At 43.6% G+C, this 25,485-nt stretch overlaps 1 protein-coding gene across 4 annotated transcripts in view; it reads right to left on the reverse strand.

The window, feature by feature from the left end:
* Positions 1-2,503: 2,503 nt before the first annotated feature.
* Positions 2,504-25,485, reverse strand: part of SLC10A7 (solute carrier family 10 member 7) — a 242,247-nt gene continuing 219,265 nt past the window's right edge. For 2 of the 4 annotated variants that reach the window (XM_057310107.1, XM_026499433.4), the window contains 2 exons: positions 7,189-7,334; positions 2,504-5,033 (listed from right to left, as the gene is read on the reverse strand). In XM_057310107.1, the coding sequence (XP_057166090.1) occupies positions 5,004-5,033; positions 7,189-7,334 (176 nt within the window). In that variant the 3' untranslated portion in view covers positions 2,504-5,003. Of the gene's footprint in view, positions 5,075-7,188; positions 7,335-25,485 lie in introns of all 4 variants that reach the window. The other 2 variants (XM_026499431.4, XM_057310106.1) reach the window with 1 other exon arrangement.

Consider the following 25,485-nt stretch of genomic DNA (forward strand, 5'->3'; position numbering starts at 1 on the left):
GCAGTGTGCTCAAGGAACGGCCCTCTGAGAGGGCCGTGACCACAGTGCCTGCTCTGGGAGCAGCCCCTGAATCAGAACTCATCCCAGGCAGGCATTAATCAGTTGGAATCAATATGGGGGCAGCTCTGTCAACTGCTTTATCAGATGGTTCTTAGACCCAGGGCTTTTGGGGAAGTTGGGAAAATTTCTGCTTGGAGTTCTTTGGAGTAGGCAGAAAAAGGCATGACACAGATAGCAATGGTGGGCTGGGAGGGCCTTCCTCTCCATGCTGGAACACAGGGATTGCTGCAACCATCTTGAAATTCAGAATCAGGTATCTTCATTAACTGATGAAGTAAGACTCATGCCCTAGTCACTTCCTGACTTGATTAGTGACATTTAATGGACTTTGTAATAGGTCTTTTGCATAATTAGAAGTCATGCAGAACGGAGCCTGACACCTGACTCTACACGTCCAGGTCCCATCCCTTGTTGGGCAATGATAATGGCTGCCACCTATTGAGTTCTTGCCAAGTGGCAGGCGCTGTGACAAGCTACTTGCGGGGATTATCTCATTTGGTCCTAGTAACAAACCTTGGATGTCACACAACTCTCGTTGGCTTCGTGAGCGGAGAGGTGAGCTGTGAAATGGTATTTTGCTTCATCTTCAACATGCGTGGGACTTCTCAGGTACGGCTGTGGGGTGGCAGCTGAGGGGGTGGGGGTGCTGTCAGAATACACCACACATGAGATGCTAATAGCAGCGGGGCCCAGGGTAGGAAGTTGTGGTGAACACGCATCGGTGGAAAAGATACAGCATGAGTTTTTAGCACTTTGACAAAACCGGCCCAGGACGCCACACTGACAGTGGTGCTCTCTGTGAACGCCCAGAGTCAGAGTCTAGAACTTCCAGCAGAGAACATGAATCAACCATGTCGCAAGGGCCGCACATCTGGGATAGCGGGTATCGAGGGAATGATCCAGGTGTATGGCGGAGACCAGGATGGATCTCTTCAGTGTGTTGTCTTTTCCTGTCAGCGGACTCTAAGGCCTGGTCTCCCAGAAACCCTGGGCTCCTTCCTTCCGACGGTCTGGAATTTCTGAGTTGTTGAAATCATCCAGGGGACCCTCTATGACTCAGCGTGGTTCTGTGATTACATGGGTCTCGTCCTCGCCCGTGTCCCCAAGCACATGGGCCCCAATGGATCGTTAGTGACGGTCATTTACTGTTTAATGCAGTTTCTCAGATTTGGCTCTGTGGATGAGTTTCCCAGGGTCTACGAGACAATGTTTTTCCCTTTAAATGAGGTTCTATTTTACTCACATTTGAGAAACTGTCCTATAGTGTAAATAAGATTAGTTGGCTTGCTAGAGAGAATAAACTCTTATAAGACCTTTTATTTATGTCTTATATACAAACCAATGATAGGATAATAATCATAATAATGTGTACCTACTCTTTGCAGTATGTTAAAATTTCTCTAAGGGAAACTCTTTATTTTTTATGCATATACAGTAGTCACTAATTCCGATCGACCCAACCTGATTTAGCCTGAATTATTGAGGGTTTACTGTGCTGTCAGAGCAGAGAAGATGAAAGTTGTTTGCTTATCACACCTGCAATGTCACCTTGGACAGTTCATATTTACACAGCTATGAAGTAACGCATTTCTCTGAGTAGCACGACACAGTTCCAGTTTTATTCCGGATAGGAACAGCAGTAAAGAAGTCCGTTTTCCTTGTAAATTAGTAATGATCTGTACGTAGGGAAGCGCTCTCTCATAATTTTGAAGGTTCATGTCCTACTATTAAGATCACAATTGAGAAAATCAATGCGTATTTTTTGGTTACGCTGAGCCAGGCACTGTGCTAGGCACCGCAGAGAAGAGGAAATGAGGGCCACGCTGTAGGAGAGAAATGCAAAGTCATGATTAGACGATGCAAAGGTTTCAGAACTTGAAGGACAAGTTCTAAGAGTATGTCACAGGGAGCGAGTCTGGTGCTGGCTGTGGGGGGCAGGAAAGCCTCGTGGAGGGGGTGGCATTTCCAACAGCCTGCCAGGGAGAAGGGGATTGCTAAGCCAAGAAGACAGCCAAAGAAGAAGACACAAATATGGAATTCTACAATCCTTCAAGGTAAGGCGCTCGTAAAGAAACGCTGTGTTTGGAAAAGGCATTCCAAGGCTCCGTCTTTTCTATGCCTTGAAAATATGACAAGGGTGCCTAAAATTCAGATCATTTAAATTTGGCCCTTTCTGTTTGGGTATGTTTCTCTTCTGGTTGTCAACCCTATTGCAGAGAAAACAACTCTAACCAAAAAGCAAGAGCGAGTTTTGGATTTTAACACGATGCCGTGGTGGAGGTATTGATGACATGGATACCTGGACAATTATGAAGCTTATGTGTTTTTAACCACAAATGATATAATAGTACCGGAACGAATACAGAGAAATCGAGAGAGACTTAGAAGGCATTATGAGTGCATCTGAAAACAGGTTAAAAATAAGCCACAGGTTCTCTTGTGATTTCTGAAACATTTCTTTGTTTAATCATAGAATTATTTCCATCTTCCATTCATCATAAATAATCCACTTTATTATTTCACCAATCCTTTTGTAAAAATTTGGTATTTAGCATAAACAAACACTGAACATTAGCCAGAGGTGTGTTAGTTTTAAACAGAATAGGGAATTTTTAAAAAATACAAAATTTAAAACTTAGAAAAGAACACATGAAAAGATTAACATTATCACCCATTAAAAAAATCAAATTTCATAACAAACACTTAAAAAATGCAGGTGGAAAAATGAGTAAACATAAATATAATCTAATGTATTTCCTTCATAAATACATTTAGACAAAAAAAAATGCATAAACGGATAGCCTGACAGTGCATAACACAATAATAAAATATTTTGAGGTTTTTTAATAATTACATCCCAATAAGCATGAATTACAAATAAATTGTGATTTTAATTTTTAATTTTTATTCTTTATGGAAAAATAATATTTGTGTAAAAAAAGAAATAGGCATAAACGTATCACTAAAGCCACCAAAATGCACTATGTAGAGATTATTTGAAAACAAAACATTTTTTAAAGCATGTTATAGCATTTTCAGTTGAACCTTATCCCATAATCACACCTACTGTAGGTGTTAGACAATAGAGGTAGATAAGTTGGGGAGAAAAAAAATCAGTATTCTGATGCTGGGGAGAAAGATTTTTATAGCTCAGACAGACAGATGGACAACCCCATTGCCTTTGAAATTCCAAGAAAATTGTAGGAACAAAACACAAAAACCTTTCTGTGCTCCAATTGTGAGCATCAGAAATATCGAGCAAAATTACTGGAGTTTTAGGTATGAGTGAAATTCTTGACAAACAGCCTGTTCACCACACATTTTTGCAGAGTCTGGCATTAGCCTTAAAATTTACACTGAGGATAATTCCTGTGAAATTGATGAGGTCCAGCAATATTGAAATGGTCAGAAGTAACACAAGATGAGACCTGGTTGTGACGATAATTACGAATTTACGCTACTGATAAACCTGGTAAGTTTCTAAGGAATGATCTTTTCTGTTGCTGACCACAGAGTCAGCCTCAGTGTGACCCAGGATGCCAATACTGTCTGTCAAATCAAGAAAGGACATGCAGAGAGGACGTGACAGAATGCTGGGCAGGAAACAGAACAACTGTCCCCTAGTTCTCTATATCTCTTTCTTCTCTATCTGTGTGCAGTGAAAGTTCGTCCAGCCACAGTCGAAGCAAAGATTGAATACTCCTTTGAAAGCTGATGCCCAGTTGGGGCCTCATTTTATTTGATCTTTTGGTTAATGAATGGTTTTGTATTTTCCGTGCCCATTTTTCTTTCCATCTGGCTACACAGAGTGTGTATATGTAACATTTGTTTGTGTCCATGACCTTTATATTTTTACTTATTCATAAGAACAATACGATTTAATTTCAAAAAACTGTTGCAAACATTTGTCAAATCTGCCAAGGAAATTTTCATTAATAACTCGTCTCAAATGCCTTAAGTGTGCTTAATTCAAGGATGAAACAGGCTGCTTCTGGCTAAAAGGGGCAATTTGTGCTCAGACATCTGCGGAACAAGAAGAAATTCTGGTCTCAGTTGTGGAATGTGAGTATAATCCATCATTAATTGTTGCTGTTTTCAAACTGACTGTAACACTTTCACGTCTCACATTTGGCTGTCAGGAGTTTGCAAGTGTGCTGGAAAACAGGTAAGAAAGAAATTATGGCAGAAAGAGGGAAAATATATGAAATATAATTTCAAAAAATCCTGAATACCAAGTCCTGTAGTTTACCTCAAAACTTCACTTCCTTCTAGCTCACACATCAGGCTCTTTCTTTGAAGCAGCTTATAATAAATTTAAGACACATAACACCACAATCTCTTATAATGGGACTGAGGAATTTCTGCGTGGAAACAACTATCTGAAGGAATGTCTAAAAAATGATGTCAAGAAATGCAGATAACTTATGCGTTTCAGCATCTATGCCATCTATGACCCCTGCTGAGTTGATAAGGAAGAGGCATGTCACAGTTGTAGAAACAAAGAATCACACAGTAAATCAAAGTATTCATGAATAAGACTTTGGAAATTTTCACTGTCATCAGAAGGGCATTTTCCTGATGGTGTGACCTCATTTCAAACAGCACAGTAACTAGTGAAGGGTTGTACTGCACCAAAGGTGGTACGAGGAAAGCGTGTTTGCTTTTTGTCACGATCATGGTTTCCTGTGTTTGGAAAAACAAAACAAAACCAAAAAAAACCACTCCAAAATACGGTACCACCCCTGGCAGTAACCAACAAAGTAGGTTTTGGAAATAACGCTCCTGCCAAATACATTTTAAGGCACTTAAACTGTTATATCATATTTTTGTGTAAAAAAATAAAATATGCATCGAAGCCACATTCACAAGTACAAGTCTTCAGAACTGTCTGTATGCACAATCCTGTACATATATACATCGCTGCGTAAAGACTGCCTCCTTCGTTATACTGTTGGCCTTGTCAACTTCACTCCCTATAAGAAAGGACAACATGGTGTTCAGAGCTGGACAGTATCTATGAACAAAACGAAAGCATCAATTAACACCAGATAATTTATGCCACTAGAAGGAAGACGAAGCCCACCCGCCCCCATAGCATTACGTAACCAATGATCCAAACCTCTGGACACAAACGGGTCCGCTTGCCCACCTCACTGGCCAGTGGACTTTGTCATTTCTCCAGCCCGATCTGGCTACTCACACCGTCCCGCTGTACACGGGAGGGCGGCCACGGGTCTCAATCAGTCTTACTTACAAAGCAGAAGAGATACCCATGGATACACTTATGATTGACAGTTTGTATTTATTTTTGTGGTCAAATGGGATGGGCAAATATTCCACACTTTCTGGATTATTCTAAGGTAGCCAACACCTCCCGGGTCCAGAGTGGTTTCTGTGCAAAAGGAGAATGAACAGCATTGTCCAATTTAGCCTCCCTTTTGGAAATGCTTCTGTCACTCTGCTTTTAAACATTTAGAAGACAATTTCATTCTATTTAATTTGTTGTTCACTACAACTGCATATTTTTGACCGAATATTAGGATTTTTAAATCATTTTCTTCATTCTTTGTCAAAATTGACGTGTATCAATGCTGACCAACAGTGCACACATACATTGACAGATATAAATGGAAGTTTTCAAAAGGGATAAATAGTAACAGAAATAAAAAGGCACTAAACCGCTCCTCCACCAACCCTTGAGTGGGCGGGCTGGAGCCCGGAGTGGTACCCAGTAAGCAATGGTAATCACCACCGTCCTGGTAAGTGGAAAAATGAATGAAGGTGCCGGGTGGGCTAACTTGTTCAGGTGGGATCCTGGGGACCTAGGGCACTCCTAAAAATAATGTTCTGTTTCTGTCTCAAGTGTCCTTGTGGTATTGGGGAAAGATTTTGGGGACCAAACAAACCAGGGTTCCAGTCCTCACTCTAGAACTGACTAACCCACCCACACAACCTCGAGCAAGTTGCTCGACTCCCCAAGCCTCCTTCCTAAACTGTCCCATGGCAACAGCAGAGCTTGCTCCCGTGTCGTAGATCGTGATGAACAACAGTGACAATAACGGTAATTATAGCAGCTAGCGTTTATCAAACACCTGCCAGAGAATCCTCCACAACTCTGAGGAGCGGGTATTATCGTCAGTCTCAGGGTGGCAGATGCTGAGGTACTGAGAAGGGAAATAAGGTGGCCAAGGGCTCCCAGAGAAGAGGTGGCAGAGCCCGCAGGCTGGCTCAAGGTCCACACTCCGAACCAGGTGAAGATTGGGATGTGCTTATTAGCACACACAGAGCTCAACAGGGGGTAGTGTGGCTATTCCATTTTCAGGACCCTAATGACAAAACACAGGGCATGTCCCTACCACCGGCTGTCTCTTTTTCCTACTCTTCTCCTGATAACAGCTGCCACCTTGTGTCCAGGCTCAGGGAAGTCCTGTAAGGTCTGAGCCACTGGGAAGGAGCCAGCCCGATGGGTGCTTTGATGGTATACGCAGCATCTAAACTTTGTGTGAATCATCCTGATTTTATTTTGGCTGATAATTTAGGAAAACAAATCTAAAGATATTGAATACATTAAAAGACTCTGAGCTAAGTGTGGTGAAATTGACATTGTGTGGGTTCTTTTGCTAATTAAATTTTTTAAATGATCAAATGCATAGTTTTGCTGTGCAAAGAAGTTACTAGGTGTCTGGAAAATTAAAAATAAAGTAGGCATTTTAGATAAAGCCAGCTGCTATCATATTTAGAAAGGCATGTGAAATCAGGACATGTAGGAAAGACAGGGTGGGGGAAGGAAGGTGTATACCTCAGAGGAGGGGCATGGATATTCTGAGTATATTCACCTTTACCTCATTGCAGTATGCCCTCTCATATGAGTGGATTGTTTTAAAAAAGCTTTTTAAAACTGCATTTTAAGTCTAGTTGTACTTTTATAACAATATAAAACATGTAACCTTCAGTCCTCCTTTTCAAATTGAAATGGATCAATGCATCATCATTATCGTGATTGGCTAAGAAACTACGTACTTGAGAATGAGGATATGCTAGCAAAAGTTAAAGTATATGAACAGCTAAGATTCAGAAATAGCATTTCAATCTGATCTGGATTCAAAGGAGATCCTTCCAGAGTCTCACCTTCTGCCTTGACACCATCCAAGACTTTATTGTTGGCACCAACACGCTTCCCAGAAGGATCTGAACTGGGTGGTAGATGAGTAAGGGCACGGATATTAGAGACAGGTGCTCGTGGCCTGCAAACACGATCTTCAGCATTGGAATTCCTGATGAACAAAGAAGACAGAACATCTAGAGTCAGATTCAGTCTGTCATCAAACTAAAGACACACGCCATTAAAACTGGAGCTCTGGACTAGGTCATTACCACCTTCCCTCCTGAACGTGTTCATAGGGAATGTCTCAAAAGACTCATCAAATCCCTCCATCTTCCTTTCACTACATAAAACTCTATGCTCCACCCCGAGGGGATGAAACTGAAAAGGTGGTTCAGTGTTCAAAGGCACCAGTAAATCCCACTGCAAATGAGCAGGCTGTCTACCAAGGACAGGAGAGAAGAGTTGCTTCTCAGAAGGCTACAGAATATGAGTTAAGCAGAGATTCAAAATGGATCTTCTCTTGCTTAGTAGTGAAAACGTCTGCTGGAGGCCTGCCTGGCATCATTTTATGTCCCAAAGTTCACTTTTGAGGACCAAAAGGATATGGTAAGATAATATATGATATATACCATTATAAGTGGGAGGGTACTTTCACTAGATGAATGTTAATAAAGGCTTTGTGCCTTCTCTTTGGTCAGCGATATTATATGGCAGGTGAATTCTAAGATGAGGGCTGAATGTTCAAACCCCACAGTGAAGGTCTTAATGGAACTCAGGTAAGTGAATACTACTTCCTGAGTCTACCCTTCTACTAAACCAAGGGCAAGGTCTGCAGGTTTTGCGAACAGCTCCCTATAGTGTGTACCTATTAAGCTTTTGTAAGAGAAATCAGACGCCAGCAATTTGACTATTATTACCCATTGTTTTAATATGGCCCAGTTGTCAGGATTACTGTGTCTGTATGTGAGCTTTTTCAACGGAATAGCTTTAATCGCTTAGCTTCCTTCTTGTTTCTTTGAGAACAGCCTCTGAGAAGGACCCAAGGTCCTAAACATGCACACTGATGGCACATAAATTTTTATTATAACTCACTGAGGAAAGCTCTGCTTTTTCAATTATTTTTACCTTCTAATAAATTTCAGACCTTTATGCAAAAATGTATTTCATAGCCGCTTTCTTTTTCATAGCCTCACAAATCATTGCCGTAAACTGAAAACACTTAACTCGTCCCCAACAATCTCTCTCTCAAAGCTTGGAAAGTACACATTTAGATTTTTGCACTTTCTGTCTTCTCACCAATATAAAAAACAAAAGAGCTTTCTTTTTAAAATAATAGACGTAATCAATTGATAGTCGAAAAGCAGCATCTGATATTATGACCCTGGGAAGTTATCATGATGAGAAAAGAAGAGCTGAGCGTCCTCCTCCTGTTTCTAGGAAAGGTTATTTGGCGCAAAGGGATGATGCTCAGGGGCGGGGGGATCGGGCTGGAGTAAAAGCAGGGCTCAAGGGGGCAAGTGATAGGAATATGGAGATACTGGTCCCTGGAAGTGATGACAGCAGGGGTTTCTGACCCAAAGTTCGTGGACCTTGGCTGCTGGGCTAAATCACGCAAGCTACCCTTTCTTGGCGAAGACTCGGGTTCCGGGTCATTCCTCAGCAAGCTGAAGTGGGCTCTGCTATTACAGTCAGTAAACAAAAAATGGGCTGCAAGAGAGACAAGGTATCTCAAGGTAAGCTACAGCAGGGAGTCACCTAGTGTGAGGAATTAGGTACACAAAGCTCGCAATAATGATGCCGATTGTCATTAGTGTGCATCGAGTGCTTTCTAGATGTCACATGCTGCCCAAGTGCTCTCCCAAGAAAGAATGAAGCCTCGTGACAACCCTGGGAGGCCGATGAAAACTAGTGTTCGCACCGCTTACTGAGGAGGAAATGGAGACACCTCCTTGTCAGGAAACTGTCCCAAGGGGTGGGGTCTGAATTGCAACCCAAGCAACTTGCATTTCCAGCCGTCTGTGCCAGGGAAGGTTCAAGGTCTCTGAGGGCTTCAGTCCACCATGCCCCAGGGATTGCAGCTTCATTAAGCAGAAATGCAGCCTTTGGGTACGCAAAAAACTTTCTCCTCCAGAAGTTCTTTTGGAACTCCTTCCTCTTGGATGCTGCCCAGAAGCACTTCCAGAAGCAGCAGGCCACACCGAACTCCCCTGCTCCCCTTACCAGGATGTTCCTGTGATTGCCTACGCCTGAGGAGCTAAGTGAGGGCTAGGACCCCCCGCCCCCCCCCAAGTGTCTAGGGCACACAGACGGAAAGACGGAGCCAAGTCTTTACTCTCAAGAAGCTTCCAGTGCACAAGTGACCTTCTACCTGCTTTGGACCCTCATCCCAATCTGTGCGAAGTTCTCTTCTGGCCCTGTGCTGGCTCTCCGGCTCTTGGGTCTCATCTTCTGTCTGTAGCTGCTCGGGGATGGGGCCGGGACTCTGCGAACATCACTCCTCCTCGTCTGCCGGACTCCAGACTCCCCGATGCTTCTGCCGGTAGGGGCACTAGAGGGAGGCTGGAGGAGGAGGTACTTGGGGCTGCTTCGAGCAACAGCACCTTTGGGGTGCAGCAGCAGTTGGCTCCAGCTGATAGCTCACTGTGCCCCTCCTAAGAGGTCAGAGCCCCCATTTCCTCCGCCAAGCTCCTAGGCTCTGAGAACCCCAACTTCCCTTTGTTCCCCTAGCTCTTGCTACTTCGTGAAGTTTTTACTCCTTTTTGCCCTCACCGTCCCCCTTCCCCCCTTTCAGCTTTCGGACACTGTTTAATCTTTCCTCCGTTGAAAGAGTGCTTTCTGTTTTCCTGACTGACCCTGGCGGTCCAGGTGCTTTTCTTCCTTCGCCTGGTATTACAGTTACTCACCTCGCTGGACAAAGAGAAGGGATCCGTGAGGACTAGCAGCTGCTGCAGACGTTCGTCGAGTTAAAGAGGGATTTCTCCTCCCTGCTTTACGTGTCTGCAATACCTCCCTGTTAATCGTTAATCAAATTTCCTATCACTAGCACTCGAGCGACTGATGTGAAAAATATGACTGAACATAATATAACAGAGAAAAAAAGCCTAGCTTCCAGGGATCAGGACCCAAGTCCCTGTCACGTGTCCTTGCTTGTTCCTCTCCTGGGATGGATTCACAGCTCGATCACTTGGTGGGGGGGGGGGGCAGCCATTCAAGTCATATGTCATTTGTTTCGGGAACCTCTATCTTCCCTCAGTCTTAAAATCCACCTTACTTTTCAATCATTTGATTTCTACTTTCCTTCCCAATTATTAGGGTTTCTTCTCCATCTCCTATTTACCTGCGTCTTTCCATCTTTCTTTTTCCCTGCTTTCCTTTCATCCCCCTGCCCACCTCCCCCCCCCCCCCCACAGGAGAGAGCTTCCAGCCTGCATTTTCATTTCCTCGAAGGTCATTGTAGAAAGAAGTTGGGAGAAGCTGAGCGAGAGTTAACTTCTCCACGTTGGAGCGTTCCACGTTCTGGTGGCCATCCCTCAGAGGCAGTGAGTTTAACACATCGGTTCTAGGGCATATTTGCCACGTTGCTGTCACTATCAGGATGAGGACGCAAAATTCAATAGAGCGAGGTTAGGAACCTGCAGGAGCCCCTGCACTCACCATTCGGTGATTTCTTCCACTTGGTCATGAATTGGGCAAAATGTGATCTTCAAGTCCAATCAGAACACCAGCGGTAGCCCTTATTCCAGAAGCCTATGTCACGTGCGCCCTCTCATCCTCTCCACTCACTCATTGAGCAACTCCCTCCATCATTCATTGCTCAGTCAGCACTCACGGAGCTGATGAACTGCTCTGTGAAGGCCGAGGCATGCCAGGAGCAGAATGAGACCTAACCCTGCACGAGGTGACTTCCTGGGCTCCCCTGTGACCGCTCACCCCGCCTCCCCAGAAGCTTCCTTCAGGCCAGTCAGCTCTCAGTGGCGTTCCCATGCTGTCTCCACACTAGTCTCTCCGACTTCATGCGTGTCCTCTCTAAGCTCCTTTCCGCTTTGTGACCAGAGCGAGCACAAAATTGGATCCTGTCAAACCCCTCAGGAGTCTGTGACCCAGGGGAGACTCCTAAGTGTGGTGCACGAGGACTCTCCTGACCTGGCCCCCATCCCGCTACGTCTCGATGTCACGCTCCCCCCTCTGCTGCCTCTGTGCTCCAGCCTGGAGGAGCGCCCGTGCTGCTTCCCCCCAACTAGGCCTTTGCACATGAGCGCCTCTGGCCTAGAATGCCCACCACCCACGTCTCGCTTCACCCAGTCCTCTAGCCCTCAGCTCTTAGGTCGCCTCCTCTGGGATGCCATCCTCAAAGTCCCACGCTGGCCATCAGGTCCTTTCTACTCTGCTTACCCAGCCTGCGACTCGCTCCAGACTAGCGTTCACTGCACTTACTACCACCAGTGCTTTCTTCTTCATCTTTGAGCATAGACGAGGTGCTCCAAAGGAGTGTGTCGAATCAACGGATCTGTATTTTTCCAGATCCCATCACAGATTTACTGGACAGACTATCACTCCGTTTTCACGACATTCTTTAAGCAGGAGGAAAAAATGGCAATAATTTTAAAAAACCAAACAAACTTACTAGAAAGAGTTTTCTTTTTAAAGTAAAATTTAAATATAGGACTCTTTTCATCTTGCTATCACTGCAGTAATACAAATGAAGCGAATTAATTTTAATGCTCCCAGGTACTGATTCTGTGTCACCATGGTTGACAGGATCCAACTAGACTTTATGAGATGGCACTTGACTTTATGGAAGTGAACGCGATGCACGCATTTACAATTTTACTGGGGCTTTAAGCTGTCATGCTGAAAAATGTTTATAAAACATTAATCAAAAAATGCCTCTTTAATACAATGCATTGTCTGAAAGATGTTAGAAGGCGCATATTGTAAATGGATTCTTTTCCTGACTAAAGTAATTTCCACCGAAAGCATTTCCCCATTGCTCTACAGGCACACTGTGTGGCTAGATGAAGAGCACTTTCCCAGCACATTACTACCTGCTGCAAACACTTGGGAAATCAGTAATGTACAGCATGCCATATTTCCATGTCACACATGACACATTCGTCTAAAATTATCCAACAGAGTTTGACACTGTAGCATATTCCATAAGCAGAGCTTTCAACTGACATCTGCCAAGTAGGAACTTCAAGTGAGGGCTTTCTTCTTCTAACAAGCAAGTAAGGGGTTTCTTTTATCCTATACCCAGGATGGAAAGGATAAAACAATACGTACAAGCACGAGGTTTTTTTTTTCCCCCTCCCAATTTTAAATATGTTTATTTTATGTCCTCTGAATTAGAAAATTCCCTTTGTATCAATGTTCGAGTTGCAAGAGTTTATACTTTCTGTTGGATGGACAGTTTTTCATGCTTCCTTGAGAAACATTTTTCTTTCTAGATTAAATATGGACTTTAACCCACGCTGAAGGCTGAGGCTGCTCTATTGTTCATTATAGAAAAGACTAGCTACGTGACATCACTGTGCAATCTACTTACTTGTGGATGCACCATGTTCTCACCATCCCGCCATCCGTTCATTAAAAAATACCTTTCGGGCCTCTGCCCAGTGTTAAGCGCTGTCCTCGTTGCGGAGGCTATCAGGTCAGTAGTGCGGCCAAGGTCCCTGCCCTCCGGGGGCTCACCTTCTGGTAGCTCTTGGCCTGATACGTCAGCTTTCCTCCATCAGAGGGATGCTATCTGTCAGCATAGCTCATGTAACCCGTTCTGCCACTGGCTCACCCAGTTCCTACGACTCAGAGTTTGGGGATTATCTTTGACTAATTCCATTTGTCTTCTTGCCCCTCGATCAAGCCCCTGAATTCTGTCGATTCTTTCCTCCATCTGCCACTCTCCTTCCCGCTCAGTTTTCACTGCCACCTGCCTAATTCAGTGCCTCAGAAAATCGAGCCAAGATTACTCTTACAGTCTCCTGACATCAGCCCGTCTTCAGGCTCTTCCCTTCATCAATCCTCCAAACCCTGGCCAGATTAATCTTGCCCAAACCCACATTAATTAAAGCCAATAGCCTGCTCAAGAATTACAATGACTTTCCAGTGCCCATTCATCACATTCTCTCCCTATTCAACTTCAGTAAAGAACAGTTACTACGGCCACCATTTTGTAAGTGCCTGCTGCATGCTAAGTGCTTTGCCTGCATTATCTCATTTAATCCTCCCGGCAGCCCTGTGAAGAAGTAGGGCCGGTTTTCCCATTTAAGCCTGAGGAAACCGGAGTTTAGGGCAGTGAAGTGACTTGCCTGACATCATACATCATGCATTTCAGTAGAGGCACAATTGGACCTTGGTCTATTTACTTTTAATCCCTGAGCCGTGCCAACTCCATTAAACCAAACTTTCCCTTGCCAATTGCTGTCACTGGCTCCGGTCTAGCACTTTCTTGTCTTTGTAAAAACTGAGTCTCTGTTGGATCTTGCCCTTTCTCCCTACGTGCCTAAATCCTGTGGCTTCATTCAGGCTCAGCTTTCTATTTCCTCCACCCTGAGGTGGCCTCTCTACAGATTTCTTCCTTTTTTGAGGAAAGAAGTCGCTCTTCCTCCTGGCATCAGATAATGTAGCATTTGCTGATTCTGCCATTCTTTTCTTCGGGGTACGTTTTGCTTTCCCCTGAACATAGGCAAAGTATGACATTTGTCCTTTAATCTCCTGCAGTATTTAAGCACAGGACTGTTACTTAACAAATGACTGATTATTTAAGAATAGGTACTAAAGGAATGTTTCCTACTTGAAAGGACAGGATATAGAAGGAATACTAGTTGCTTTGCTGAAGTCTGCAGAGAGAACACCTCCACACACCCTTGGGGAAAGGACTGTATTTCCTAGCATAAAATTTGCTGTGGCAGGAAGGAGAGAAACTGGCCTGACCGAGAACACGAAATTTGAAAGGAGTACTGAAGTGTGGAGCAGGAGAGGAAATATGTTGAAAAACACCGTCTGTGTTCTTTGAAGTCTAATATTACACTTACGTGCTCACTTAGCCAAGATCGAGTATATTCCAATCACCTGGGTCATTTCCCGTCTTTCAGGCATTCATTCGCCCGAATTCACATGACTTGTTTTCCATTTAAAGGCTTTCTCAGACTTTTCCCTGAGTTTTGGAGAGAGCTGCTGGCAGATCTGGAATCCAGTTGCTTCTCTCCTCAGTTGTCATGGTGATTTCCCGCTTTTGTTTAGTCTGTCCTTAGTTAGAAACACCCATAAGTTTACTATCTAAATGTCCCACACATTGTTATTTGGATTCTATCTCTTCCTCAGGGAATCTCTCAGAAAAGACTGCGCTCGCCTTTAAAAGTCATTGGGATAGATGGTCTCCCCAATCACAAAATAATCCTGGAAGGCAGTTGCTGTTTGAGCAACAGAGACACTCGTCCAGCATCACTGAGTGCCAATCTCTGTGTCTCCTACACACACACACCCACCCACCCACCCACCCACACACACATACACACAGAGTCCTTCTCTTTAGAGACAAATAGTCGCAGAAAGTCAAACTCACTGGCACTAATTTATGTCAATTACTGAACAAAGGAGCAATTACATGCCATTTCTAGAGCACAAAATGAGGCCATGATCAAGTCCAACAGCAGTTTTGGAATTTGGGTAGAAAAGGCTTTCAGTTAGGGTTATCCTAAAGCAGGCGAATTTTCAGTAATATAGCTGTCACTTTCCTGCAGCGATTTATAATCGACTATATCCAGTAGCCTATGTGAGGCAGGTCAGTGTAGCAGTGACGAAGCCTGACACGGGAGTCAGAGCCCTGGGTTAGAATCCCATGTCTACCACTCAACCACCTGTGTGACCTTGGTCGGGCAAGTTATTAAACCTTGTTTTCACATCTGTAAAATGTACTTATTGTGTAGGTTTTTTTTTTTTTTAAATAAATGCCAAGTGAAATAATGCTCAAAGTCTGAGAAGTAGTAAGTCTTTGTCTATGTGTCAGACACTCTTCTGGGTACAGTGAATTAATGGGTAAGCGCCCCCTCCCCCTGCCTTCAGGGAGTGTATGCTCTCACTCATTTACCAGGGAGAGAAGACAGAGACTACCATGCCAAATCTAGGCAAAGAGCCAATTCCACTCAATAACAGCATCATGGCACATGGCAGTGAGAGAACGCAGCACTGCTATCCAGGAACACAGTGGTTAGGCAAATGGATTCAGTGACCGTTTGGGTTATTTTGACTTTTGTCACTTTTTAGTGGGGGGTAAAAGAAAGGCCTGCTACTTCTAGGTCAACGGGTATGGCTTGGCTCGCTGCCCATCAGAGGCCTGCTGGATCAGTTAAGAGCTCCCCTAAGATATGGCCTTTTGGAGCAGGCGGTATTTAGTCTGCACAGCCCCCAGAATTACATTCTGCTTATAATCCTGGCTATTTCAGGACTCCCCCGAAACCCCCTCTGGTATGTTCCAAAGGCTGGCAAGTCCACTTCCTGCAGATTCCCCCAGGAAGGGGGACAGGATGTCACGATCGTGTGCTCTGTTCTCATTCACTCCCTTCTAAATGACTGGTCTTCTGCTCAAATTCTCCAAGGTATTTTAATATGCGGATTATGCTGCTTTACCCTTGCCAATGATTTACATTTTACTTGCTTCCCTGTTCTTTTCGTGTCATTCCATCTTTAACCGGAATCTCCTGCCATATTATCTTTGCTATGACTCTACTGCAGCTGTATGAGACACAGAAGAAAACATTTTTGTCCTTTTTGTACCAAAAGACATCCAAAATGAGGTACAACTAAGTAACATATGCAAACATGAGCTCTCTAGCAGTTTCCCCGGTGTCCCAGTGTGGGGTTCGTGGAACCCACATAGATGTTGAGCGTTTCCAAATTTCTGAATACAAAGGCAATAACAGCAGCTCCGGGATCTCTGACAAACCCCCCTGGCTAGATCTCTGGCAGAAAAACACGATCATCTTGCCCCAGTTTAACAGATATGTACAAATGGAATTTTCATTTCTAATCTCTGAAGCCTGAAAAATGTCATATGGTTGGTTATCTCTGAAGATAGCATAGGAGAGGGAAAGGGACACTTTAAAATCCACAGAGAAGATGTCCGCAAACGTGCTTCACAAACTGGCCTCAAACAGCCTCTCTGTTTTCCTCTTAGGAGCTCATGCTGCTCGCTCACCACCCTCCCCTTCACAGTTAGGAAGGTTTTACATGTCGGATTTCTTTTCTGATGTACAACTTTTGAGAGATTTATTCTTCATCTTTCAAGACCAGAACCCCCAAAATATTTTTTTTATACAAAAGGGACAATTAGGCCTGGAAGAGCAGGGCAATGAACAAGTATAATGTTACAAGCTACAGGTCTAAGACCATTATGAAGAGAAAAGAACCATCTCTGCAGGAGTCAAAAGCTTTCGGAAAGAGAGAGCAGTGTTGGTGTTTTAGTCTTTCAGCAATCCCATCTTGTACTTCCGAAGCCGCATCTGGAGTTCACGGATGTTTCCGATCTGCATTTGTACGTTGGTGAGGCAGAATACAGATTGTGGAAGGTAGTTACACAGGGCTCCCTCTGGGTCAGGCACCATTCGGTGAGTGTGCAAACATCAAGTCATTCCCTCCTCACGTCTACAGTGCGAGTACAGCTTCCTCTCTTCTCTCCATTTCTCAGACAAGGAACCTGAGGTAGCAGTCAGGACCCATCTCCCCAAGGCCAGGCACAGCTAGTGACCGGGGGGACTGGTTCCACCATCCGTGGTCTTCAGCTAGACTCTGGGCCTGCAATGCTTGAATGCTCATTTGTCACAGTGCCGGCGGACCCCAGAGAAAAGAGATGCTTGATAACATTAACACTGAAGACAGAGGGGGAAACCTAAGAAAAATAATATTTACACAAGAAAAGTCTGAAAGGAAAAGAGAGGTATTCCTTTCAACACAAGTGCTTATGCTTCCGGCCTTCCACTTGCTTCAGATAAAAGGTGGTTTTATGACCATTTTTGGCCCATTAGGAAAAGAAAAGATGGTGTTTTAGTCTTTAGTTACCTGGGCTGTAAGCCCGTCACTTTGCTGAAAGTTTTATGTAAATAAAGGGGCAGGAAAAGACCAAAATGAGCAGCTGGTGTTATTTCTGTTTTGAAACAGGTACGTTCTGATTGGAAAAGACGTTGAATGAATGGCCTGAGTCGGCTCACCAGATGCTGACAATGAAACATTTAACTCTACAATTGAAGGTTTCTGCGTCGGAAGATTAGGCACACCTTCACCTGTCTGACAGCGCTGTAGGAGTAATTAGCAAGCAGGGAATTCCAGAATGAATTAAAGAACTGAGCCACGGAGCCTTCATTCAAATGCTGGCTGTGTCTTCCAGGAGGGGTCACCATATATATGGAGACAAGGTGGGCAGGAAGTAGATCGAGATTACTTTTTTTCCTTTCCTAGGCTGTGAAGGAAGAGCCTTTTGTCTTCTTAAGAGAAAATCTGGCTAATATTCATGCTCACAGGATGTGAAAACACCAAAAATAGACTGAGGCTTTCGTGTGACAAAAACAACACAAGGTCATCAGAATATGTTTAACGTGATCGCCAATACAGAGCTGCCCCGGCTCAGAACAGAAGTCACTCAGCTCTGGCTCTGGAAAGCCTCGTTGAATTTTACAGAATTTTTTAGATATGTAAATGAAGATAAACACTCAAATCTTTTTAGTCAGAGGCACAGAGAAGCGGGCGGGTAGGACGTGAGCGTCCACGGATCCGGGACAGCTCCCACCCTCTAAACATAGTGCTCCCTAAAATTTTGCACTGATGACCCTCTTACTGGTGGAGAGTGGGACTTCCGGAAGGCTTCCAAGTCTTAGTTACATGGTAAATGTGAGGAAGCCGTGGCACAAATGCACAGTATTTTTTTAACATACATTTTTTGTTTTGTCAACATGGCCATTAATCACCCTCTGGCAGTAACTTTCTTCTTGATGGTACCATGTTTATGATGAATGTCAACCTCAGAAGAGATGTCTCCTGACACAAAAGAATGAGGCAGTTTTGATTTGGGGATTAGAAACCAGCACTATTTATCCTTAAATCCATCTATTCTATGTTTTTAAAGATTTATTTGAGAGAGAGAGAGAGAGAGAGAGAGCACGCAGGGGGAAGGGGGAGAGGGAGAGAGAGAATCTCAAGCAGATTCCCCGTTAAGCACGGATCCTGACTTGGGGCTCGATCTCATGACCCATGAGGTCATGACCTGAGCCGAAATCACAAGTCAGACACTCAACCGACTCAGCCACCCAGGCCCCCCTAAATCCTTCTGTTTTAAAAAGGTTGACCCAGGTTTCTGTGGTTTAACTTGGCTAGGTGATGTCCTACTAACCCCCTCCTGCCCTTTATTTATTCTGAATGATATAAAAAATGGAGAGTTATGGCCTCATTTAGAAGGCTTTTAGGCAGAAGAAGAAATTAAGAAAGTCCTGGGAGCCATTTCTGGAAATAATGATGTTTTACTAAACCCCTCTGTTTTCCTTAACCTCTGAGTACTTCACATATCTAAGAGAACTGTGGTTTTGGGGTGCCTGGGTGGCTCAGTCGGTTAAGTGTCTGCCTTTGGCCCAGGTCATGATCCCGGGTTCCTGGGATCGAGTCCCGTATCTGGCTCCCGGGATAAGCCGGCTTCTCTCTTTCTGTATGTCACTTACTGTCACTGGATGGTTATATGTTTAAGTGTTTGTCTGTTTAATCCTGCTGGAAAGGAAGCTAGCTAAGGGCAAGAACTTTTCTGTACCTTGTTCACTGCTATAGCCCATGGGGCCTGGCACAGGGGCTGGCATACAGTAGGCACTAAATAAACACTTGGTGAGTGAATGAATGGATCAAGGAAACTGTGTTTTAAAAGCATCTCTTCATCGGCACCGGCCCTTCCTGTTTGGTTCTGCCATCAGTGCAGAAGGGTTTGTTTTTTACTAATATTGAGGAAGTTTGCTCTCGCAGTACAAGAGTCAAGTACTAGAGGTGACGAGTTGTGTACAGGCGGCACTAGTACGTAGAGCAAACGTGCGGCGAAGGCAGCTCTGGGAAGTGTCACGGCGACACTATCATTACCGCTCGGCTTCAGGAGAGATGACATTTCAAACGAGCCGGCTTCCGGGGACCCAGGGCTCTTCCGAGCTGTGCCCAATTTCACATCTCCTCTTGTCCCCATGGTAACTTGTCAAAAACCTACCGAGTACCCCGTGGCTTTAAAAAGTGGGCAGCTAACTTTAACTTCTGACTGCAGTTGTGTGGCTGGGGCTGTAGATGGGGACAAGGAGGTGGAGGCTGTCCCCCTCGTTTTGCAGCTGCAGGCTCGTTTGTTCTTTGCTGGAAAGAGGCATGGAGCTGGCTGTCATTAAATACATGCAAACGGGGTTATCGCGTCTGGTTCAATTAAGGGAACTTCTGGGAAGAGATGCAACCAAATAAATAATTGGAGATGCAACTCTGAAATGCCAACTGTTATTCACAGGCCTCTGTGTGCAAGTGGAGATGGAGAGACACGAACTTCAAGTGAATGAGGTCTCCTGGGTGAGAGTCTTCAAACGCAGTAAACCACTGTTGTTCTGTGATGCACGTTTTAGCACTGCTGCGGGCACACTTTCTAAATATTAATAATAATAATAATAATAATAAAGACCAAACCCCTCTGCAACTGACAGCGAGCGCAGAGCTGCGGGGAGCACTGGGAGATGGGCCGTTGTCAGCTCTCCTGGACATGGCGAAGGCTTCCTCAGAAAGCACCAGCCCCCGAACACCATGGTGTGCTCCCCTCTTCTTGGGCATTTCCGTTTCGGAAGCATGGAGCGTATGTGACTTTGGGTGCGTTACTGATTATTAATGTGTAAAATTAATCTCTGTAGAGCTACTTCTAACATGACGGGGTGGTTTTTACTTTGAAATAAATATGAAACTCAGGAAATAGAAGTTTGCACTAACTTGATGGCACTAAGAGTTAACATTCGAAGCACACAGGATAAGGATTTCATACATACTTCGAGGGTCCCCCATAAGCCAAGCCCAGCTGCAGTGAAGCTGGTGCGGGTAAACATTGGCTCCTCTTGCTCCTGCCCCGTCACTGAAGTTGAGCGAGCGGCGGACAGCTAACACAGCCTTCTTAGATATTTCCAGAAGCCTGGGTGGTGTGATAGAAGGGACCTGGTCTTTGACACCAGAGACCTGGGTTTAAATCCTGACCACACCACCTACCAGCTATATGGTCAGGTGATCTAAGCCTAATACCCTCAGTTTCCACATCTGCTCAAAATGAAGTTAAAGTAACTGTCTCAAAGGGGAGTTGGAGGTTTCAGTGACACAGGGTTTGTTTTGTCACCTAGTATGGCACCTGGCATAGATGATGGTGATTAGGGTTATGATTGTGGTTAGAAAGAGCATTATGAGATAGTATTGTGGGGCTCAAATTTAGTACTTTACAGGACCGACCAGGAAGGGGCTTGCCACTGAAATCATCCAGGGTGAGGTCTGAAGCATTCCTAAAACTTTTGAGAATGGTGACTGCTGAGGACTGCTACAGGAGCTGAAACTTCATCGCTTAGGGTGTTGCCAAAACTCCCCCGGCCTTCATCTGTCTACGACTTCTGGTTAAGTGCTTACAGTTCTACTTGGGTTGCTGTCCCTTTCAGAGTGCTGACTTCTGGAAAGCAGTGATTTTATCTTGTGTTTCTTTAGTCTTCTTTCTGTTTTAATTTTAATTTAATTTTATTTTTAAAAAGGTTTATTTATTTATTTCTGAGAAAGAGTGTGTGCATGAGTGCATGATGGGGGGAAGGGGCAGAGGGAGAGTGACAAGCAGACCCCCCCCCCCCCCCCACTGAGCAGGGAGCCCCATGGATGGACACCAGGCTCGATTCCAGGACTCTGAGATCATGACCTGAATAGAAATCAAGACTTGGAGGTTTCACCCACTGAGCCACCCAGGCAACCCTCTTTTCTTTCTTTTTTAAAAATCTTTCCACAGTATTAATTATACTGTAAGATTTTTTTGAAAAATTGTATATATTTCCTTTCATGAAGGGACTTATATAAGGATAACTTTCAAATACCAGGCATGCTGAAATTATTTTAAACATGCTTAAACTTTACTCTCAGCTTAAAAAAGAAAGCTTCCCTTTTGGAGCGGCTGCTAGGGACGATGGGCAGACACCTAGTGAACGGCTTTCCTGTGATCAGGTTATGACTTGTGACATACCGGCATACTTCCACATCCAAAAGCTGTGGTTTAACCACATTGATGCAAAGGGAACTCAAAAGACCTTTGAAGTTCAGGCACAAATATAGATATAGGTTAGAAAAACAGGAGCAAGTTTTTATCCTTTGTAGACACAACCACAATATCACATCCTGAGGCCATGGAAAGAGAAGGTAAGTGATTCTGAGAAACTGGAGTCCAAGCCTACTGAGTTGTTTTAAAAATTTGTTGTTGTTGTTGTTGTTGTTTTTTATAATAATATTTTTTATTATATTATGTTAGTTACCATACAGTACATCCCTGGTTTTTGATGTAAAGTTTCATGATTCATTAGTTGCGTATAACACCCAGTGCACCATGCAATACGTGCCCTCCTTACTACCCATCACCGGTCTATCCCATTCCCCCACCCCCCCCTGAGGTCCTCAGTTTGTTTCTCAGAGTCCATAGTCTCTCATGCTTCATTCTCCCTTCTGATTACCCCCCCTTTCTTTATCCCTTTCTTCCCCTACCGATCTTCCTAGTTCTTATGTCCCATAGATGAGAGAAACCATATGATAGTTGTCTTTCTCTGCTTGACTAATTATTGTTTACCTTTTTATGCTACTTTGTAGTATGTCATGAGCATCTATGTCCTAAGTATCTCCTTTTGGCTAATAATGAGATAAAAAGTATGCATATCATGGCCAGACTAAAGTTTAAAAAAAAATCAACACCCAAAACCAACCAAGCCAAGTTGACCCAGACTAGTTTCCATTACCATAAAAAAGCACTTACCCAAAACTTGCCTGAATGCTCTGCTAGGTCAAAAGCTTCCTTAAAGACCTGGGAGGGTGAGCCAGCATCTCTGGAAACCAAAAGGTGATTCTGGATGCATGTATTATGGTGGCTCTAAACTTTCAGGGGCATAATACTGTTTTTTGGTATGTTTTAAAAATCAGACTCCAGGGTCTTACTCTTGAAAATTCTGCATCAGATCAGGTCCAGTACTCTCCTTTGTTTTCTTTAAAGGAAGTGATTTGCTATAATTTAGAGTGCCACCCTTGGGGAAATGTTGATCTTAAGGTACCCCTTTGAAGGCTCAAGATTCTGGAGCCGAATACCTTTCAAAGTCAGAGAATTATTGAATGTTAGAACAAGAAGGGCCCCAGAGATCATCTAGCCTAAATTTTTCATAGCTAGTGAACCACGGGACTGATATAGAGCGCAAGACTCCCTGAAGAACTCCCATTACAGCTCAGTACAGTGGTTAAAAGCCAGACCTGATATAAGTTTTGTCTCTGCCACGTGGGTCATGTGACTTGGACAAGTTGCTTATCACTTAAGAACCTCACTTTCCTTCTCCGAGGTGACTGTGGGAATGATGTGAGCTGGTGTGTGTAAAGGACTGTTGGGAGGTGCCCTACACCAGGGTGGTCATGCACAGGTTTCGGATTCTTTCTGGCAGACACTGTGTAGTGGCCAAAGAAAGAATTTTAAGGTAGGTCAAGGTGAGCCACACCCCCACAAGTTGGCCAGCAAGTTTGAATGAAAAAGCAAACTGCCACACACACAGGCATTTTTAACTGAACACATATTAGTACTCACGCACAAAAATAGTTTAAACAACCTATCCCGTCGACTGAAAGTCCCAGCTCTGACCTTTCAAGCGCTCTCATCAGCCCCTTGCATGCAGTCTCTCAAAGCACACACAGCAACGTTCCAGAGCAGAATTCTGTGACCCTTACAGTCAGCCTCAGGCAACTCCAGGTGCTCCTAAGAGCAGCACAAAATCATGTAGGGATGAGCCTCCAGCACAGCCCTGAGGATTTCGGATTCAAGCCGCTGGACTTGCAAGATCCTTTGTATCAAGTAGGAAGTGTCTCTAAGTGTCTACTGATCAGTGAGCGTCCATTTATTACATGCAAAGTAACAAGTCAGTAATTTCATCAATAAAAACCTATTTCAGAATTCATTATGCTGATTAGCAAAATCTCTGGTTGACAGAGATACAGGTAACAAAAGCATTTGTTGGCGCTGCCTCTGGAGTATTCCCTTTCTGATAAAATAGTAGCTGAACACTTGGGGGAGAATTTTCCATTAGACCAACTGAACTCTAAACTAACCAGTACATACCTACATGATGCCCACGCTGGGACGCAAAAGTATTTTCAAGTAAATTACTTCACGTAACAAGCACACAGCACAGTGTTTGCCCATTAAGTACCCAAATACGGTTAGCTGTTATCATTATTCCTACTACTATTAAAAACATGATGAATAGAGACACAATTAAAAAATAAGTAAACCAACAGAAATTCTCTAATATAAGCTGCATGAATAAACTCTAAATGCTGGTGATCTTATATTAATGCAAATCAAGAACTGTTCTGAGTTTTAATTTACCTCTGGTTCCTACACGGTATCAGAAATTTGGGTTAAAGTTCGATTAAAAAAAAGACAGTAGAAGTGAAAGCCTACATTGTAACTATCTGAGGAAGAGGATAAAATCTCACCAAGCAGGTATAAGGTAATACTTCTCAGACCTTGGATTATATACCATTATAATGGGTTTATCTACCACTTGGATAGATTATGGAACATATCATATAAAGTAAGAGTGCATGTTATTTTGTAAAACTTTCCCATGCAAGCAATGCATACCAGATCACACTGTAAAATGTCTTTCTAACTGTTGGTTGTAGTTAAAAATGTTTGACAGTCTCCGGCATAGGAAAACGTGAAGGAGGACGAGAAGCCTGTGGGCATCGGGGCACTGACCTTCCCGATGAACCTCCTGGCTTATCATTAACATTAATGGTACTTGAGGGTCAGGGTAATAAAACCAAAAACCAAAGAGGTTTTATTATCTTTAATTTCAGACTTGCTGCCTAGAACCTGGGAACTTCCTAAATTTTTATTACATAAGTCTAGATATGCTAGTAATGATTTTCAGACACCAAACTCAGAATCAAAAATTCAAAACAAAATAATCCACAGACCTCTGTAGAACATAAGTGTGCCATTTAGAGAACTTACATTTCTTTCTTTTTCTATATGGATCAGAAAATGGTACATTATGATGGACGCTCCCTCACTTTTCTTCAGCATAGTAGTAAAATCTACTGTGTCTATAATTTCAGTGGCATCTTTAAGAATCTGTCAAATGACACAGGTCCCCAAACTGCCTTTCCTTACACAACTGTAGCTCCAGCAGCAAACTGCAGGACAGACAAGTATTTATGGCTCTGGCCCACACACAAACGTCTATTTTTTGTCTCTACTCTGGATTTCTATTTCCATTTTAACAGCTTATTTAGTCATACAGTACTATGGCTCTTAGTTTGCCAGAAAAGAGTGCAGACAGTGATGACTCATGAAAGGTGAGGGCTGACCCATCAAGACTCACTTTAAATAGAATATAGAACATAACTTTTAGTTTGGCTATTATGTCTTGAAATCTTTTTATTTATTTATTTTAAACTTTTTATTTAAGTTCAATTTAGTTAACATATAGTCTATTATTAGTTTCAGGGGTAGAATTTAATGATTCATCAGTTGCATATAACACGCAGTGGTCATTACATCAAGTGCCCTCCTTAATGTCCGTCACCCAGTTACCCAACCCCCCCAGCCACGTCCCCTCCAGCAACTCTCAGGTTGTTTCCTATAGTTAAGAGGCTCTTATAGTTTACCTCCCTCTCTGTTTTACACTGTTGGTGGGAATGCAAACTGGTGCAACCACCTAGAAAACAGTATGGAGGTTCCTCAGAAAGTTAAAAACAGAACTGTCCTACGACCCAGCAATTGCACTACTAGGTATTTATCCAAAGGATACAAACATAGTGATTTGAAGGGGCACCTGCACCCCAATGTTTACAGCAGCAACATCAAACTATGGAAAGAGCCCAGATGTCCATTAACAGATGAACGGATAAAGAAGATGTGGTGTACACACACACACACACACACACACACACACACACACACACACTGGACTATTACTCAGCCATCAAAAAGAATGAAATCCTGCCATTTGCAACGATGTGGATGGAGCTAGAGGATGTTATGCTAAGTGAAATAAGTCAGTCAGAGGAAG

Source organism: Ursus arctos, unplaced genomic scaffold, assembly GCF_023065955.2.
Source record: "Ursus arctos isolate Adak ecotype North America unplaced genomic scaffold, UrsArc2.0 scaffold_11, whole genome shotgun sequence".
Lineage (NCBI taxonomy): Eukaryota > Metazoa > Chordata > Mammalia > Carnivora > Ursidae > Ursus > Ursus arctos.